This window comes from Falco cherrug, chromosome 4 (genome assembly GCF_023634085.1).
Source record: "Falco cherrug isolate bFalChe1 chromosome 4, bFalChe1.pri, whole genome shotgun sequence".
NCBI lineage: Eukaryota > Metazoa > Chordata > Aves > Falconiformes > Falconidae > Falco > Falco cherrug.
The window spans coordinates 76236538-76253361 of NC_073700.1; the positions used below are offsets into that span (position 1 = coordinate 76236538).

A 16824-nucleotide genomic window follows, 5' to 3' on the forward strand; every position below is an offset into this window, starting at 1 on the left:
GGCGGCCACCAGGCTGTTCCTCCGGGAAAAGCAGGATGCGAGAGGAGTGGCAACGCGTTCCTGTACGTATTGCAAAGGGAGAGGCGTCACGGTCACTACTAAAGCAGCTCTGCTGGCAGCTGCCGCGGCCTGTCAGCCCCTCGAGCAGCTACGCCGCTTCCAAGGCACGGCAGCAGCACCTGAAGCCCGCAGCTGACCAGAACACACACGTTAGATTCAGGCAATTAAAATGACATACCAGCTTACAATTTGGAAGACTGGGGCTCATTTCCATTTTTATTTCTTTCCGTTGCAGGTGGCTGTGTAGAAGTCAATTACGGTATCACACAGGACGCAGCATTTACGCTATGGTTCATTACAAGTTCTTTTACCAAAACTGCAACACCATGACTCAAAAAGAAAACCACCCCCAAAAAATCAAACACAAACCCTAATCAAACCCCTACTGTTCACTTCACCTTGTCTTTACAACGTCACTGGCAAAACAGCATCTAGAATCAGTAACATCAAGCCCATCAGTATAAAATATCTGATCAACATATTCTTACTACAGTCTAGAGGGACATTGCTGCGACTCAACAGTTGTATTTTCTCAAGAACTTGAAGTCAATTTCTCTGTAGAATGCCAATATGAAATCACCTTTCTCCCCCCTGTTTTTGGTTATGGTTTGCAGACTAACCATCAAGGTCTTAAAGGTCTTGCAATTCTTGGCAATACAATATTTGAGAAACATCTGTATGCAACAGAGGTTAAGTTCTAAGTTAGCACCTGCACAACGAAAAAAAGGGGCGGATCAAGAGCAAAATCTACAGCTGACCATAGAGGAGGGACAGGCCGTTCTTAACTAAATGGAAGCCCAGCGATAGGTACTTCAGTGGAAGGTACTATGAGAATTTCATGTAAAAACTAAAATCAAATGGTTGCTTGTGTTTTCTTGTGTGCACGTTTAATTTACAAAAGCTTTTTTCAATTTCTAAAGCAACTAATTTAAAAGTAAATCAGCTTTCTGATTTAGTCAACATTCTGTAGCCCTCAAGTACAAAAATATAAATACAAACTGTTTAAACAGTATCTTTAATGAGATTCTGGCAGTAGTTATCTAACAGGACACATCATGTAACAGGTCTGCCACTGAACTTGCTTAGAGTAAAATCAGCTTCAATATGAAGCTGTTAAGGTATCAAAACCCCGCTTTTTACATGCTAAGTATCTTCAAGTGTGCACTTAAACACAGCAATGAACTTAACTATAAGAGTAACTAAGTACATACATGAAACTCTGCATGTGGAACATAATTCATAGAACTGGTTACAACAAACGATTACCTGCATTTCGTTAATTTAAAAATGGTACAAATCATGCAAAACAATTCTAAAGATAATGCAAAGAAAGCTCCCAGTGTTTGCAAGAAGTATTCAACTAACCCAAAATTATGTTAAATGAAATATGCATACTTACTAGCAAAAAGCTATCACTATTTCAAAGAAGCAGAGGTAAAATCTTCAGGTTTCGAACGTCAGTTATACTGCAAAATGTCATTGCTCTTGCTTAATGCAGAAGCACATGCTTAGAAGCACAGAACTGCTTATTCAGAAGAAGTCTGCTGACAATAGTTCTGGCCTCCCTAGAATCAGAGATGCTGCGTGGATTAAGAATAGCAGATTTGCAAGAATCAAAGGCAAAGGCACCCTATGCGGTCAGCCAAAATTGTAGCATTCCCTTTCTCGTAAGCATGAAGATGGTAATGGGGCAGATCATAAACATTTCTACAAAGGCAGCATTTTAAATGTTATCATTAATTTCCCATTTTGTAAATGCCATTAGCAGACACCAGCATGTAATAGTTTATGTATAATATTAACCTGCAGGATGAACTTGGGATTTTCTTTGTCCAGATTTACAAATAAAGACTATTACTAATGCTTTAAAAGACTACTCTTACTATCTAAAAAGTTCAACTTTTATTTTCCGATATTTTACATCTCTGCTGGACTACCATCTCATACGGTTTCAAACATCTAACACTGCTTACTGCAATTTTATAAAAGTTGTACCTCATGTATTAAGCAGCAGGCAATAACAACGGTCTTTCCCAGCACAGCTGCATCTGGCTGGCTACTGAAAGATTATGAATATTTCTAAAACACAGGAAAACTCATGCAGTTTGGTAAAGTTTGCTGTCATTTCACAGTTTAAGTTTCCTTCAGTCATTGCACTTCTGTTGATAGTCTTTTTTTATTATTATTATTCTGAATCCGAATTTGAACCAGCAATCTTCTTTTTCTTCTTTTTACCATGTTTCTTGTGCTTCTTTCTCTTTTTTGCTTTATCCTAAAAAATAATAAAATTAAATTGAAGCTATTGTATAATAAAATTGCCGTCTATGAAATTCTGCTAGTGCAAAATGAGAGCACAGAAAGGGTATCTTAACAAAGATTTCCTAAGAGATTTCTGTAAAAGCCTACTGAGAGATCACAGAAAGAAAATGTGTATTTTACCCAGTAATTTGTAATATTAATAAGCAGTTTTCAATTTATCTCCATCATGGTCTGGCTATTTCACACCCCTTATCACCATCACTATTACATTTTCTAATCTTTTAGATGATTTTCAGTGCTTTATAGATTTCTGAGAAAGTACTAAGGAAGTGCTTTGACAAGCAGTGACAACTTATATATGTGGGAGTAACTAGAATGTTTACAGATTCTAAAGTGCGTGCTTGCTTTTACTGTGCACAATTAAATAGTTCAACCACATTTGGCTAGAATCTCCAGCACTTGCACATCATTTAAAATAAAACAATTATGATCTCAATTGTAAATATGAATACACTCAATTAACCCTACTGGATTCAGTCCTGGAGATATTAACCTGATCACTGTAATACAGAAGCTGAGAGATGCAATTCTGTCTTTTTGAAAGCAGAATTTGAACTGGAATTTGTAAACAGATGTGACATTATGTAAGCAAAAAAAATCCTGGTATGAAAGCTTTGTATCACTAGAAATTTCATGGCAAACAACTTATATGATTATGAAAAACCAAACAAGTACTATGGACAATGTGTATTATCACTGACACTCCTATGCTTGTATTTTTAGGCGACTAATGTAAACCTAAACCTTCCCTTCACGGTAACTCATCTAGACAGCTGAGATGTCCGATTAGGAGCACTGCTGCTGACACAGGAGATGGAAAGATACAGACATCTCTGCCAGACATTTAGGATCTCAGAATCACTATACTCCTAACTGAGGATCCTCAGGTGTATGTCATGAATTTGAGTTGTATATACATCACTGCTGAACCTTCCTCTCACTTTTACCAACAGAAACAAATGGACAAAATTAAGAAAAGTAATAGGTTGTTGACAGCTTTTTATTTGGTTGGGGGAAGAATTATATTCGTGTAGATGTTGCAGCGATTACATCCTAAGGCCCTTTTCACGGTCTGGTAGAGGGGGCTTAGCATGGAAGAATTATGCACGACACTGACAAAAAAGCAGCACTGATGGCTGTGTGGCAAACTGCTACCCTACCCAATACCACACAGATGACTAGTTCTAGTAGGTTGATACAGTAAAATATATGCTACAGTAAGCGTTAAACTTACACAAATCTCAAATCACGTATCTCTGTGAAAAATCCTTCCTTTAATTCAACAACTGAAAAAGTGACTTCAGCAGGTAAATAGAGAAATTGTTAATTTAAATTCATGTGACAGTAGACTTTTGTGATAAGACATCTGTATTACTGAAAAACGTGAAACTGGAAACTAATCAAGTACAGAATATTTATACCCTAAGACTACAGTATGTGTAAGAAGGATACTTGCTGTTTTCTCTTTTTCCTCATAGTTTTTCTTCTTTTTCACTTGCACCTGAAAAGAATTAAATCTAATGTAATGGAAAAGCAGCTTTGGAAGTGCTGTTTTAAATAAAAGTTTGAGGTTTTGTTGCATATAAATTAATGATGGCACAACAGTGGTAAAACATACTGAAGAAACACTGGTTATCTGTTCTGTGCTATGTTCTGGAATACACATTACCCTACACATATGATTTGGGAAACACACTCCGCTTTTAATACACAGCGGAACAAGACACAGCAGAGATATAAAGGTAAAATTACTAAGCCAATAACGTTGCAAAAATTCTTAATGAAAAAAAAACACATTGGAACCTTCCCAAATGTTGTAATCCTACAAGAATACAAATCCTCAAAGTAGATATACACAAGGGTGAGAGTAAGGTTATTATGTTCAAAATTTTCTAATTCACTAGAAAAGGGAGCCAAAACATTTTAGACATCTTCATTTCTCTCTTATGATTTTGAATAGATTGGCAGATTTCTTGTGAAGGACACCACATCACTTAAACCTCATTTCATTGAGCTCTAAAATATCCATTAAAAGTTGAAAGTTTTCAAGAAAGTTAATTCTAATTTACTTATAAGTAATAGGAATTGTATTAAAATTCTAGTAAAATTTTTTATTAAAGATAAAAAACCACAAACAACTTTGAATGTGCTGCTCTTGAATTCAACTGCACAGAGCAGAACAGTTTCAACAACAGATTAAATCTAAGCTGGTTTGTTCACTGACTCATGCGAATCAGTAAGCTAAAGCATTATCACATCTGAAACTGAGGTTTCATACTGACCTCCTCTGTCTGATCTGATTCTGATAAGGAGTCTGATGATAAAGGTCCATCACCGCGATCGGCTTTCTTCCTTTTCCTGTGGTGACTTTTGCCTTCCTACACAAAGTAATGTATTGGTGAGTAAAGTCAGGCCTTTCAAATTTTGTAGAACTTCTGCTTAAAACTTAAAATTGAAATATTATTTCTAAGTTGCGAAATATTGTTAAATATTGTTGACAATATTGTTGACAAATTACTAATCATCAACAAATTACCCTACCAACTGTTAAAATGCTTTTAGTGGAAATAATCCTTTTTCTGTATATTCCTTTCTCTTGTTACCAAGATACAGCAGCCTTCTATAAGTGAGAGCAATACTACTACAGTATAGTCTCTTATTTTAAAGAATAACACATGAAGGAGTAAACGTTTGAAAATAAAATGTTTCACCACTTCCAGATACCGAGTAAATTAAGATGTCTCAAAACGCACATACAAATGTTGCGGTTTCAGACTCTTGCTTTGTTGATTAAAAGAAAAAGCTCCCTCTATATCTGTCTCCCATTGGGAAAAGCTGTCCCTGCCAGCTGCACTTCAACACTTTATAATCTCGGTACATTGAAAGGACAGACTTTATTTTTACAATCTTGATGCTGCATGACTGCTCTGATGAGCTACTTTTCAACTCCCCCACCTTTCCTCTGGACCAGGCAAGGTGTTCCTAAGACTGAAGCTAGTTTCTTCCATTCGGTTTCTAAGGCCAGAGACTGAAAACAATTTCTTGCCAATCAACTTTTTGCAAGGTACGATCACACATCTCAGTTGTGCTATTTAGTCTATTGTAGGTACCACAATCCTTTCCCAAAAGTACTCAGGAAAAGTAGACATGATGCAACACATTTGAAGAATGGGGGATCTTCAGGTAGAAGACCTCTAGTCCCCAAAGGCCCTTTGCTTTCAGAGGATGTGTGAAAGCAGCATTACAGTAAGGGGTTCTGGTAGACACTTGGTCTTTGAATCAAAGCTACCTAGAAGTTAAAAGGAGTTGATGGGAAATGGAAACTCTGTGAAATGGAAGCAGCAGCACGGAGGGTGGTGATGGAATAAATGTATTGACACATTCGCCTTACACAACCGAGAATTTGTACATCAAAGTCAATACTGTTGACTGGGATGGTAGAGGCCAATGTGATAAGAGAGGTAACTGGAGAGAAAGACTAGGGAGGACTCTGAAAGCATTGTTATTTCTACCCTATGTGTAAACTAACTTAGGTCAACAAGATTATGTGCATTAAACAGAAGAAAGTCCTCAGACGTGTGGACAAAATGGTGAGGTGGCAGCAGAAAGGAGTGAGGGTTTTCATGCTCAAAGATAGAATAAGATAATTTTTTCTTAAGCCAATATACATTTTTCTCTGCAATTTTTCAAAGCTGTCGTAAGTACAATATTTGCAATTATGACTACATTTAGATAAATATATCCTCTGCTCAACATTCCTTAATTTACAGCAACCAGCCAGTATCCTACCAGGCATGCCACTGAAATATCACCACACGTATTTTTAGCTCAATGTGACTGCTCATGATAAAACCCAAAATAATGAAATGCAGCTGATCTACTTACAGCAGATCAGATACTTTTTTCATTTACCTTCATAACATGAACAGATCCAGCAGTTTCCACTAACAAGAATTATTAAAACAGGAGCTGATCCCAACTAATAGTCTAAGTCAAACTGGGGTACTGAATACCTTCTGACTGTGTAGCTTTGGACAGAAAATTTCCATAGGTGTAAATTGAAGCATTCAATATTAAAGTTTTTTTTAAAAAAGTGCGTACATAAAATGCAGTTCTCATGCAAGTATTTAAAGAGTAAAAATACCTTCTCTTTTTCATAATCTTCTTTCGACCTTTTCTTTTTTGTGCTGTCCTAAATAGAAAGGAAAACAAACCATGACAAAACTATTTCAGGAAAAAGGCTGAAATCCCAAAAGCTGTTTGACCCATTGCCTTTTTCAGTCTACTGAAGGTCGTTCTTCAGAGTTTTTCTTTCTACCTTGCAGTTAACAGGAAAAAAGTCATAGTTTTGATGCAGCTACTAATTTCTTGAACCAGCAGCGTAAAAAGGTCTTTATGGAAACAGGTAACAAAGTCCTTGCAGTACATGTAAAGAGCCTCTGGAAAGGGTACCAGCTATCGCTACTATAACCACATATAACAGTCTGGAGTTCTTATTCTCTCTCTAAGCCCATCTCTGCTGATCAGGCAGGAGTTAGGAAGATACTTCCGTGGAGTCTTCCGTCTTCCAATTTCAGCAGTAATAGATCTGTGTCCCTTTATGTAGCAAAAGTTTTAAAAGTTCCATTAGCACAAATTCCTTACGTTTATACCACACTGAATTAGGTATTCCAGTGAAAGCCTGTGATGAAGTCTACACATAAAATCTTAACAACTTGCTATATTATTAATATTTAGGCAAGAAGTACAATTACCATCCAGTGTAACACAGAACAATGCTAACATACAAGAACAAATTGCCTCATGTATCTTCTCCACCTTTTTGTTCATTGAGTAAGCCCGTATATCCACAGTCCACAGATACTTGGAAAGGCAGTATTTTGGCCACTGATAGCCTGTAATAACTATATTTTCACAGATGGTGTTCAATTAAATAGCATATTCACAAGAATTTCACAGAACATTAAGTGCTAACGTAGTAGTAAAACTAAACATTTGAGCAGCACAAAAGCTGCCTATGTCTGAACTCAGAAAAATAGCTAAAAGTTGTTGGAATAAAGCATGTTCTTTTTCTAAGATCAAATTATTTCTGCCAGGCATTGTGACCAGTGGAGGTAGATTCCTGACTGCATCTGGAAGATACAAGTGCAGCTCAGCTACAGAATGCATGGTTTAAAATTTGGAAGATAAAAAACCCCACCCAGGTAAGTGAAAATCAGAAGCGTGTATGTCTTTATAACACAGATCAAGAAAACTTGCCAAGGGTAACGCATCTGCATATTTACCTTGCTATCCGACTCAGATGCAGAAGTTGAGCTTGCTGAAGATTTCCGTGAGGAGCGGTACTTCTTTTTCCTTCTTTTCTTCCCTTGCTTTTTATCCTATCCACAAATATTGTAGGAAAAAAAAAAGAAAAAAAGAATTTATTCTCACTAGAATTAAAGACTTAAATTAAATGTAAAGAATAGGGAACACCAAATTCCTACATGTTAGCATGTTCTCTTGAAGGAATAAAGTACACTACAGTCAGATTCTCTTAAGAGGAAGACCTTCATAACTCTCCTGCATTGAAATAATGGTGAAAAATCCAGGTTCTCTAGGTTCTGTTTATTATTTAGATGTGTGCTGTAGAATCTGATTATCTGTAATAAAGATTTTTGCTAAAAAGTAAAAATGATATTTTTGCATTTTTATGATTAGATGGGGGATTCTATTGAGAAAATATACAATTCAATGTTAAAACAGAAATTGATCCAGTTTACAAGCCAGGCACCAAAAATTTATAGTCCTCAAAGAAATTCTTGAAGAGATACATGTCTAAAATTCACAACTTTATATGTATCAAATGCATAAAAAATAGTTTTATGCGATCCAAGCCCTCAAACAATATTCTAAAATATATTACCAAAATCTCTGTTAATAAGCCTCATTAACAAAACATATTAGATTCTATTAGTTCTTACCTCATCTTCTGAATCAGATGAACTGCTGGAAGAATCAGAGCTTGATGAAGAAGAGGAAGATGAAGACAACTTGACCAAACACAACAAAAAGTGAAGCTTGTGAGATGCAGCATTTTGTCTGGCAAATATTCTAAAGTCCCTCCAAACCCTACCTTTAAAGTTTATTAATTTGCAAGGTATTATCAACGAAATTTTACTTCCAAGCAGCTCGTCTTACAGATTTTATTTATTAAAACTGTAAAAAGTAACTTCTAACATTTTTAACGATATCTATTTAAAGCTCTTTTCCTCCCTTTAAGCAGAAGTAAAATTCTGCTTGTACAGAATGTACGCCACCCCTCTCAAGTTATTTTAACAGCTAAATTAAAAATTAGTTATACTCTCTCTTTCCAAGAGAACTTGAATGACAAATAGGAACAAACCCAAAGCAAAAAAAAGCTCAGAAAACTGAAAATTTTGCTCACCCTATTAGATTTCTTCTTTTCCTTTTTCTTTTTCTTAAAAATAGAATAAAACAAATGTTACTTTGGCATGATGTTCTTCTGCTGTGCATTTAGGTTTATGTACTTTGATGATGGCTTTTAAAATGTATTTATGAAATTCTGTACTGGCAGCATCGATGATAAATGCAGTTCTGAACACAGGCTGTATGAAACTGAAAAATAACGTACCTCTTTCTTTTTGGAGGAACTCTCGTTTCCACCCAGTAATTTCTCCCTGTGTTTTTCCAGTTCCTTCCTCCAATTCTGAAAAAAAAACCAAACACCCCAAACAGAAACAGTGACACAAGTGTTATTTCCAAATAGGTCTTTTTAAGAGGCCTTTTTCGAAATCTTGTCCTCTACCTGGTATTATAGCCTTCACAAAACCCACAGAAAATAAACAACATATAATGTTAACCAAGGCTATAATGCATTTGATTTTACAGAAGAATAATATTCATCAAAAATATCATGTTAGTTCACACCTTAATGTTCAAGTTTTTTGGATTTAGGACTTTGGAATTTATCTTCGAGGGTGTTAATTACGGTATTTTTACTTTTGTAGCACAGTGTTCTTGCTACAGCACTTCAGAAGGCCAGGGTACCCTACCAGAAAAACTTCATAGCAACACTCTTACTTTTGTTAGGCCAAACACACTGCACACATAGAAGTCTCCTCTCATTCCTCCTTTTCAATTCCTCACAAGGTCTTTATGTCTACCTAAAATCCCCTCTTCAAGAGCTTGGAAATATCCAACCTGCCCCCATCAGACTGAAAGGCTGCTAGCTCCAGTCTGTGCTATTCCTGCTTCCTGTCAGACACACCACATGCTCCCTTCTTCATTACTACTATTCCGATCCTCCCTTTCTTCACAATGAAGCCGCACTGGTATTGTATTGGCAAAGCAACAATAATCCACATATTGTGCTGAAGGGACAGGAAAAAAATTTGGAATTAAACAAGATTATACCTGTGCAATGCAGTATGATACACAGAAACCCAAGTCAGCATACGGTGAATTAGCTGACCAGTGCTGCTGAGCCCAGATACACTGCTGTGTGTCATGTGCTTCCATGGTCCATCTACGCAATACTGCGGTGGGTCGCGTACTTCGATATACCAGCTACCCAGAGCTACCCGAGGGGTCTGTAACAACAGCCTGTGCTTTATTAGGCAGGTGCTCTCTTTAAATTATCTGTCAGTAAAACAGGAGAGAGCACAACTCATTCAGAGACTTGTAATCTTTTCAGCTTTCAGAGATCTATTCTTCAGAGCTTCAGGAAGAACTCGTGGCCATTTCACTATTTGCTGCACCCCCTCCTACCTTTCTGCCATACTGAAAGGCTGTTATCTTCTATCTATGCCAGTTCCAATTATTTCATAATAAAGCAAAGATAAAAGCAGGAAAGGAATAAAATACTAAATCAAACTCACCAAGCGAAAATTGGCAGAGCACAGAACAACCAATCCTCTCAGAATAGCACACCATGACCCTCCAAATACCAGTATAATTTCTTAGGCAAAAAGGTAGTAGCAGGAGTACTACGCGTACTATACCCTTCCAGTAACAGAGCAGGAGCATAATCTACTTCAACTAGAAACTCACACACAGTGACGGAGACTACAGCTTGAAGCTTAGCTCAAGATACCAGAATCCAAAAAGGAACAGGAACAGTTTAATTCATTGTATACTAATTTCTTCCTACATACACAACAGGACTTACACATGAAACTTTTACACTGTGCTGATCTCCAGTAGGTACTGAACACAAGCATCAGAACGGTTGCATTTATAGCAGGGAACCAGCATGGAATTAATCATCTTAGGATGAGAGAGAAAGTGCTTTATAGTCTTATCTGTGTATTGAAGGCCATTCTTTGTGCCTTCTCCCATACTAATATTATGTGTACGTTTCTTGCCAAAGACACGTTTCCACTAATGCACGTTTTTAAAATATATTCGGATCATGTGACCTTAAACAAGAGAAGATTAGCCCAACAGACTTCAGTTTATCATACTGGAAAGTGCATGAGTTTCATTTATTAATATAAACACATGCATTTGTAAACTGTATTTACATTTTTGAAAAGTTAAAAAGTTCTATTCAGCAGCAGTTGTCGAAACTTTTTATATAGTGTTTCTCTTAACTGAGAATAGCTCTTCACTGGTTAAGTGGTAAACCTTAACTTCTGATACAAATGAGACAAAATATTTACTCATTGAAAGCTTGAGTGAAGTGAAATGTAATGGCTACTTGGTGCTGTTAAAGATAACAGAAGGAAAGTGGTATGTAAGATATGAAGAATCAAGTACTAACATACTAATAACATTACCAACCTCGTTCATCTTTTCTTCAAACTCAGCCAAAGCCCTGGATCCTTTCTTTTTCTTTTCTAGTTGTTCTTTCACTTCTTCCCTACATAAAAAGGATTATAGATCACAATTTTCACAATTAAAAATACCTTCTTTGGCATCTAACTTTTTGTAGTTTTTTTTTCAAGTTTAACTTTGGCTGAACTTCCAACAGAAAGAAGAATGAAAGCATCTTAGATGTTATGCATATCGTAACCTAACCGTAATAACTTAAAGTATGGTAATTAAATCCCTCTGAAAGATCTAAACCTAACTTTGTAATTAGGTGAACTGTTCTCTAATGTCTAATGAGAGGAGGCAAAATGGACTGAATGTAAAGTAAGTTGTTGATAATCTCAAAGCGATGATTTTGTTGGGTAAACTGTGTTCTGTGAATATACCAGCAAAAGCTTTTGCTAGAGATTACTTTGTTTAAAAATTATAGATATCTGCAGGCTTTAGGTAGTAGGATTTGTGAAAGAGGCAAAATGACTGATGTTTTCCTCTTCTGAGAAACTGTTGCCAAAACTTTTAAAGACAAATAAGAAATATGCAATTCAAAATGAAATACTATTGTTTTTAAAAGAGGAGATTAAATACATATTTGAAAAAGAACACCCTGGCCAAAGACAAGGCATCTTTCAAGATGTATTACTGGGGAGGAGGTAGATACCATTGTCATCTTAGTAAGAGGGACCAAATCTTTCTCTCAAAAGGTCAGAAGGACAGACAGACAACTGTTGCCACTTACCATGTTGGTCTTGGCCTGTTCAAGTAGTCCTGTATCGTTGGTCCCGAGTTCTGGGCAGGACCTCGCGCTCTGGCCATAGCTATGGGATTCATATATGCCTTGAATATGAAATAACAAAAAGAAATATCAAATTCACTAGCTGCGCTGTGATATCAAAATCTGTCCTTTTTGTTCTTCATAGGAACTTCTTCTCGCTTGTTGAAAAATAATTCTGACTTGTTTCTAAAGATATAAAATATTTAACTAAACCAAGTTGATTCAGTCTGGCAGAAAGACTCAGGTATGCGCTTTCAGTTAGAGACTGACAGAAAGAACTCATCCACAAAGAGACTATGTTGCTTACAGTAATTCCCCTCCCTGAGCAATGATTTTGCAAACCGAGTACAGTATCACAACTGCTGAAATATTCTCTCTGGGACAAGTGATCCTACTATGCCTTTAAAATTCTGCTCAAATTCATGACAGTAGATTCAACAAATTCTGCATAAAGTTTCTTGCTGTAACACCAAAACAAGCAAGTGGCGATGCTGTGCTACAGTCATGCATGTGTGAAAATTCTGTGATTTAGGGCTATTTTAGGGAGGGGGAAATTTATGGGTTTTTTTAAATATCTTATGAGGTATTCCATTTTCCAAACCCATGCAGCCTCTCCATATTCACCCTAAAAATGTAACAGCTTACAAAAGATTAATTTAAAACTTAGAAACCATAACCCACCTCAGCAATTAATGAAAAAACTCTTAACTAGCAAACAATTATTATTTTTATACCAATATTTTACTTACGCAAAAGGAATGTACATGTACCCCCTTACCTCAAGGGCTTCTACCACTACATCCTCTCAACATGTCACAATTTACTTTTGCAAAACATAACACGTGCTGTTCTTACTGTCCACAGTAAGAACACTGACCCAACAGTCAATGATTAGCTTTAGTTGACCAGCTCAAGATTTATTTTTTTTTTTGAAGTACAACGTTTTGTAGATTCAAAATAAAGATTTGACCATACGCACAGTAGCTCTTACATGCCCGCACTGCTTTTTATCAGGCCATAAAGTAAGCATTTGGAAACCACCACGCACAGCAAGTGAACATTTGTGAAAGCTGTCAAAAACCGCAGCTGCCGCCTCCTCTCTTGTTCCCCCTACTGCAGAAGCAGTGGACACTGCAACACTGAGTTTCTGGACTGGACTGCGAGCAGGCTGATGGCCTGCAGCTCTTGGGACCACATTTGGTCCTGGAAAAGAGACTCTAGGCTCTACCTGGGATGCGGCAGCAGGCCGGAGGGAAACAGTCCCCACACGGAGTTTGGCTCATGGTCCATCAGCTAGACCACACTGAAGCAATCTGAGGGGTCTTTCAAGTGGACCATTTTTTGACTCAGGTTGACTTTGCAACTCTTAACTTTGCGGTCTGCTGCCATTTCTTGCGGCTTTGCTGTGTTCCTTTACTTCACACAAAAAGGGACTAACTAACATGGGCAGGTAAATGCTGAGGTATGCCAATTTAAACTAGTTGAACCTCAGCTTGGCACCTTCTTTTGTAGCCTGGTGGATGTATGCACTCAAATAGTTACAGCACTTAGAGATAAGTATTCACATTATTAACTCTAGCATTTCATTATATGACAAATAAGTATTTGCATTTGAATTCATCTTCAAGTAGAAAATGAGCTCCTTTAGCAACGCTGGAAGAGAGTATCTGAACACTGTTTTCACGGAACAAAGGTAATTTCAATGTACTAGATCCACTATAGAAAACAACAGCAACATGCTTAATCACTTGGCTTACTCCAGAGAGCAAAGCAAGTCAAGTCTTTCCGGTTACCATTCAACAATTTATATCTGAAAGGTCTATCTTCTTACATAATTATTATACCCAACATTAAAATTTAATAGAAATTAGCTACCTTCTTACCTGAGCTAACCTGAAACAAACACCTTACCACCTCCAAACAAAACTCACTACCTGCAGAAGAGGCTAGAACTGTCAAGTGTTGTTTTTCTACTTCCTCAAACTGATCCCAGATAAGCAGCTAGGAAGCTTCCTTCCTCCATTCAAGTGGCCTTCTTTAACTTTCTAGAAGCAAGTGCATAACGACCGAATACTGCTCTATATACACCACGATTAGGAAATATATACCACAATTAGGAAACTGATGTCTTAAAAGACATTCTTGCAATTTCAAACAGGTTTATTTATGAAGAATTACTTTATCAATAAACGTTTCTTAGAAGTATTTACGCGACTTTGCCAAACTGCACCTCACTCGCCAGAAAGAGCACAGAAATGCACCCTCAGTAAAGAAAGTGCTTGTCTGCACATTCATTTTCTTTTTTTGGCAGTTTGCTCAAGCAGTTATTAAAAGGTATCTGTTGTATAGCTTTCATGCTTATGAAAAGCATAAGGCTCCAGTCAGCTAGGGTTCTTTGGGCAAGCGATACAAGCTATTACTGCCTTGCAAGTATCCTGCAGATATGAAAAACCTAAATTTATTTTCCATCTCCAAACTGTCAAAACGATGGTGTATTTAAAAAGGGTCATGGGAAAGAAGCAACAGGTAGGAAGCTTTACGATCATAGAACAGAGGTGAAGGGTCCTTCCTATATTATAACTTGTCTGTGCCAGCAGCTGTCATAGCATAATGAACCTTATATAAGAATGTAAAGATTTGCTGGCATTGGTAGGTGCATCCCAACTGTCTCATTGAAAGAACATAAGACACCCAAATAGACCCAAAAACATTATGGGAGGGCAAGACATTTTGAGCACAGGCCAGGTCTTGCAGTCTAACACTGTCCACACTTTCTCAGTACACTTATTTTGATGCCTCAATAATCAAAGGCCTTTATACATTATACAAATACACATATACAAACTATGTCCACCATGTCTGTTTTGTATTATTCCACCAAGGTAAGCAAAGACATTCCCCTGAATGGATCTGAGTATGAACTCCTAGCACATACCAGAGACAAGGCGGGGTGGGAGGTGGGGGTGTGTGGGTAGAGAACACTATGACTTGGTTTTACTCGTAAAGCTCATTAATTGTAAATTTACAGTGCCTAAATGAGTTATGAGCATAAGGTGAATGGCTAACTGCTATTAAAAAGTTTTCAAGAAAAATACGAAGAGGGATGAACGCGGTAGCAGTATAAAGTGAGGTCCTGCCGCCGGGTGTGTAGGAGCACATCTGTGGCCGCCCGGCGGCTGGCTCCGAGGGTTCGCACATTTCAAACCGCTCCGGTACCGCGGAACGCCAAGTTTAAGGAAATCCGGCTTCGCGAGGAGCGGAGCTCCTTCAGGGAATGCTGCAGCTCCCACGGGGAACACCGTAGCTTTGTAAGGACCCGGCCAGCATCTTAATCACCTTCACGCAGCAGATCACAAAGCGGGCACCGGCCACGACCGCCGCGGCTCTGACAAGGCGGCGCGGCGCGGCCCGGGGACGGCGGGGACTCGCCCGCCCGCGCTGAGGGACGGCCCGGCCCGCAGCGCCCCGGGCGGCCCAGGCCCGCTCCCCGCGGCGCCCACCGCGGCCGGGCGGCCCGGCAGGGCACGGGCCCGCCTTTGTTGTCTGGCGGCACGGGGCCCCCCGGCCCCGCCGCCGCGTACCCAGCCCGCGAGTGCCTCCCGCCCGCCGAGGCGCAGGCCCGCCCGAACGGGGCCCCTCTTCCCCGCGGCTGCGGGGCGGCGGCCCTTCCGCCCCCGCGCCCGGGGCACGGCAGCGGCCGGACGGGCCTGCTTAGGCCGCCGCGGCTGCCCGCGCTCAGGCAGCGCCCCGCTCCCCGCGGCTTCCCCAACGGGGCCCGCCCGAAGCTGCCGCCGCCGCGGCGGATCCCGGGGGCGGCCGCCGCGCCGGCCCGGGCCCCGCCGCCACCTCCCCACCGGACCGCCCGTGCTACTCACCACCCGGTTGTCCCGCTTCCCCATGGCGCCGCCGAGACCCGCCGCCGCCGCCCGCCGTCGCCTCGGCCCAGCCCGAGGCCTTCTCCCCGCGCCCGGGAAGCCGCGCCGCAGCCGCCTCGGCCCCGAGCAGCCGCCGAGCTGCGGGGAGCAGCGATGGCGGCGGCCACACAGCGCCGCCTGGCGGGACCGCGCCGCCACCGCGGGCCCTCGCTGCCGGAGGGCTGTGGCCGTTAGCGCCCCGCCTCAGCCGCGCCCCGCCCCTCAGCCCGGCGGCGGGGGGGGTGGGCGCAGTGGGGAGGGGGCGGTGGGGTGGGGCGGGGGCCGGTGACAGGTGCTGCCGCGGAAGTGCGACCGCCCGGCCGCTGCTGCTCTGTCACGGGGGCGCGAATGACAGAACAAGCCAGCACCGGGGCAGAGCCACAGGAGGCGATCACGCCCTGGGGGTACGAGTGGCAGATGTTGGTGCCCGAGTTGTTTTTAATTCCATTTTACCGGTGCGAGGAAAGGGCGCAGCCAGCAGCAGGTGTACAATGCACATCAACTGCGGCCTTGGCGGCTGGTGCCGGTGTGAGGGCTTGGCTTCTATGGCCTGTTGGGGAGGGGTGGGCTCCACCTGCCCAGGGGAGGCAGCGGCCAGCCGGCTTGGCCAGGCAGGCCTCACACCGGTGGGCTCGGGGGGGTGGGGTGTCCAGAGTGGCACTGCTCACGCCATCGCATCCAGCTGGGGGCTACGCCAGGCCAGCCAGAGCAGCGGTGTATGTTCCTTAGCTGCCTCCCAAGATGAGTACCGGAAAGCCAGCTGCCTCCAGGGGTGTGTGGCTGTGGTGGATCCTCCTGCACCCCTCCTGGGACACCCACACGCTCGATTCCCTCTGCAGTGCCCGTACACCGCACGCGCAGCACGGGGAACGAACGGGGAGAACCGGAGCTCCGTGTGTGGTCGCTGGGCTGTGGTCCTAGTGCAGCTACAGAGACACGGTGGGA

General features: G+C 40.8%; 1 protein-coding gene across 4 annotated transcripts; it reads right to left on the reverse strand.

Moving 5' to 3' along the window:
- Nucleotides 1-263: 263 nt before the first annotated feature.
- FAM133B (family with sequence similarity 133 member B) lies at nucleotides 264-16017 on the reverse strand. 4 transcript variants are annotated; one of them, XM_055710309.1, is made up of 12 exons: nucleotides 15841-16017; nucleotides 11930-12027; nucleotides 11164-11242; nucleotides 9014-9088; nucleotides 8807-8839; nucleotides 8343-8411; nucleotides 7665-7760; nucleotides 6524-6571; nucleotides 4662-4757; nucleotides 3832-3880; nucleotides 3614-3677; nucleotides 264-2332 (listed from the first exon to the last, which is right to left on the reverse strand). In XM_055710309.1, exons 1-12 carry the CDS (start codon nucleotides 15862-15864, stop codon nucleotides 2209-2211), a joined length of 855 nt encoding a protein of 284 aa, XP_055566284.1. In that variant the 5' UTR covers nucleotides 15865-16017; the 3' UTR covers nucleotides 264-2208. The 4 variants fall into 4 exon arrangements, with proteins under 4 accessions (XP_055566284.1, XP_055566285.1, XP_055566286.1 ...); XM_055710310.1 differs by lacking the exon at nucleotides 3614-3677 and having other exon boundaries at nucleotides 3836-3880; nucleotides 15841-16015; XM_055710312.1 differs by lacking the exon at nucleotides 3614-3677 and having other exon boundaries at nucleotides 2125-2332; nucleotides 15841-16016.
- Between the last annotated feature and the right edge of the window lie 807 nt (nucleotides 16018-16824).

Coding starts and splice junctions, on each gene's coding strand:
- FAM133B (XM_055710309.1), bottom strand. CDS start 15,864: ATGGGGAAGCGGGACAACCGGGTG. Junction 3,881..4,661: donor AATCAGATCAGACAGAGGAG/GTCAGTATGAAA, acceptor AATTCTTTTCAG/GTGCAAGTGAAAAAGAAGAA. Junction 3,678..3,831: donor GGAAAAAGAGAAAACAGCAA/GTATCCTTCTTA, acceptor TACCTGCTGAAG/TCACTTTTTCAGTTGTTGAA.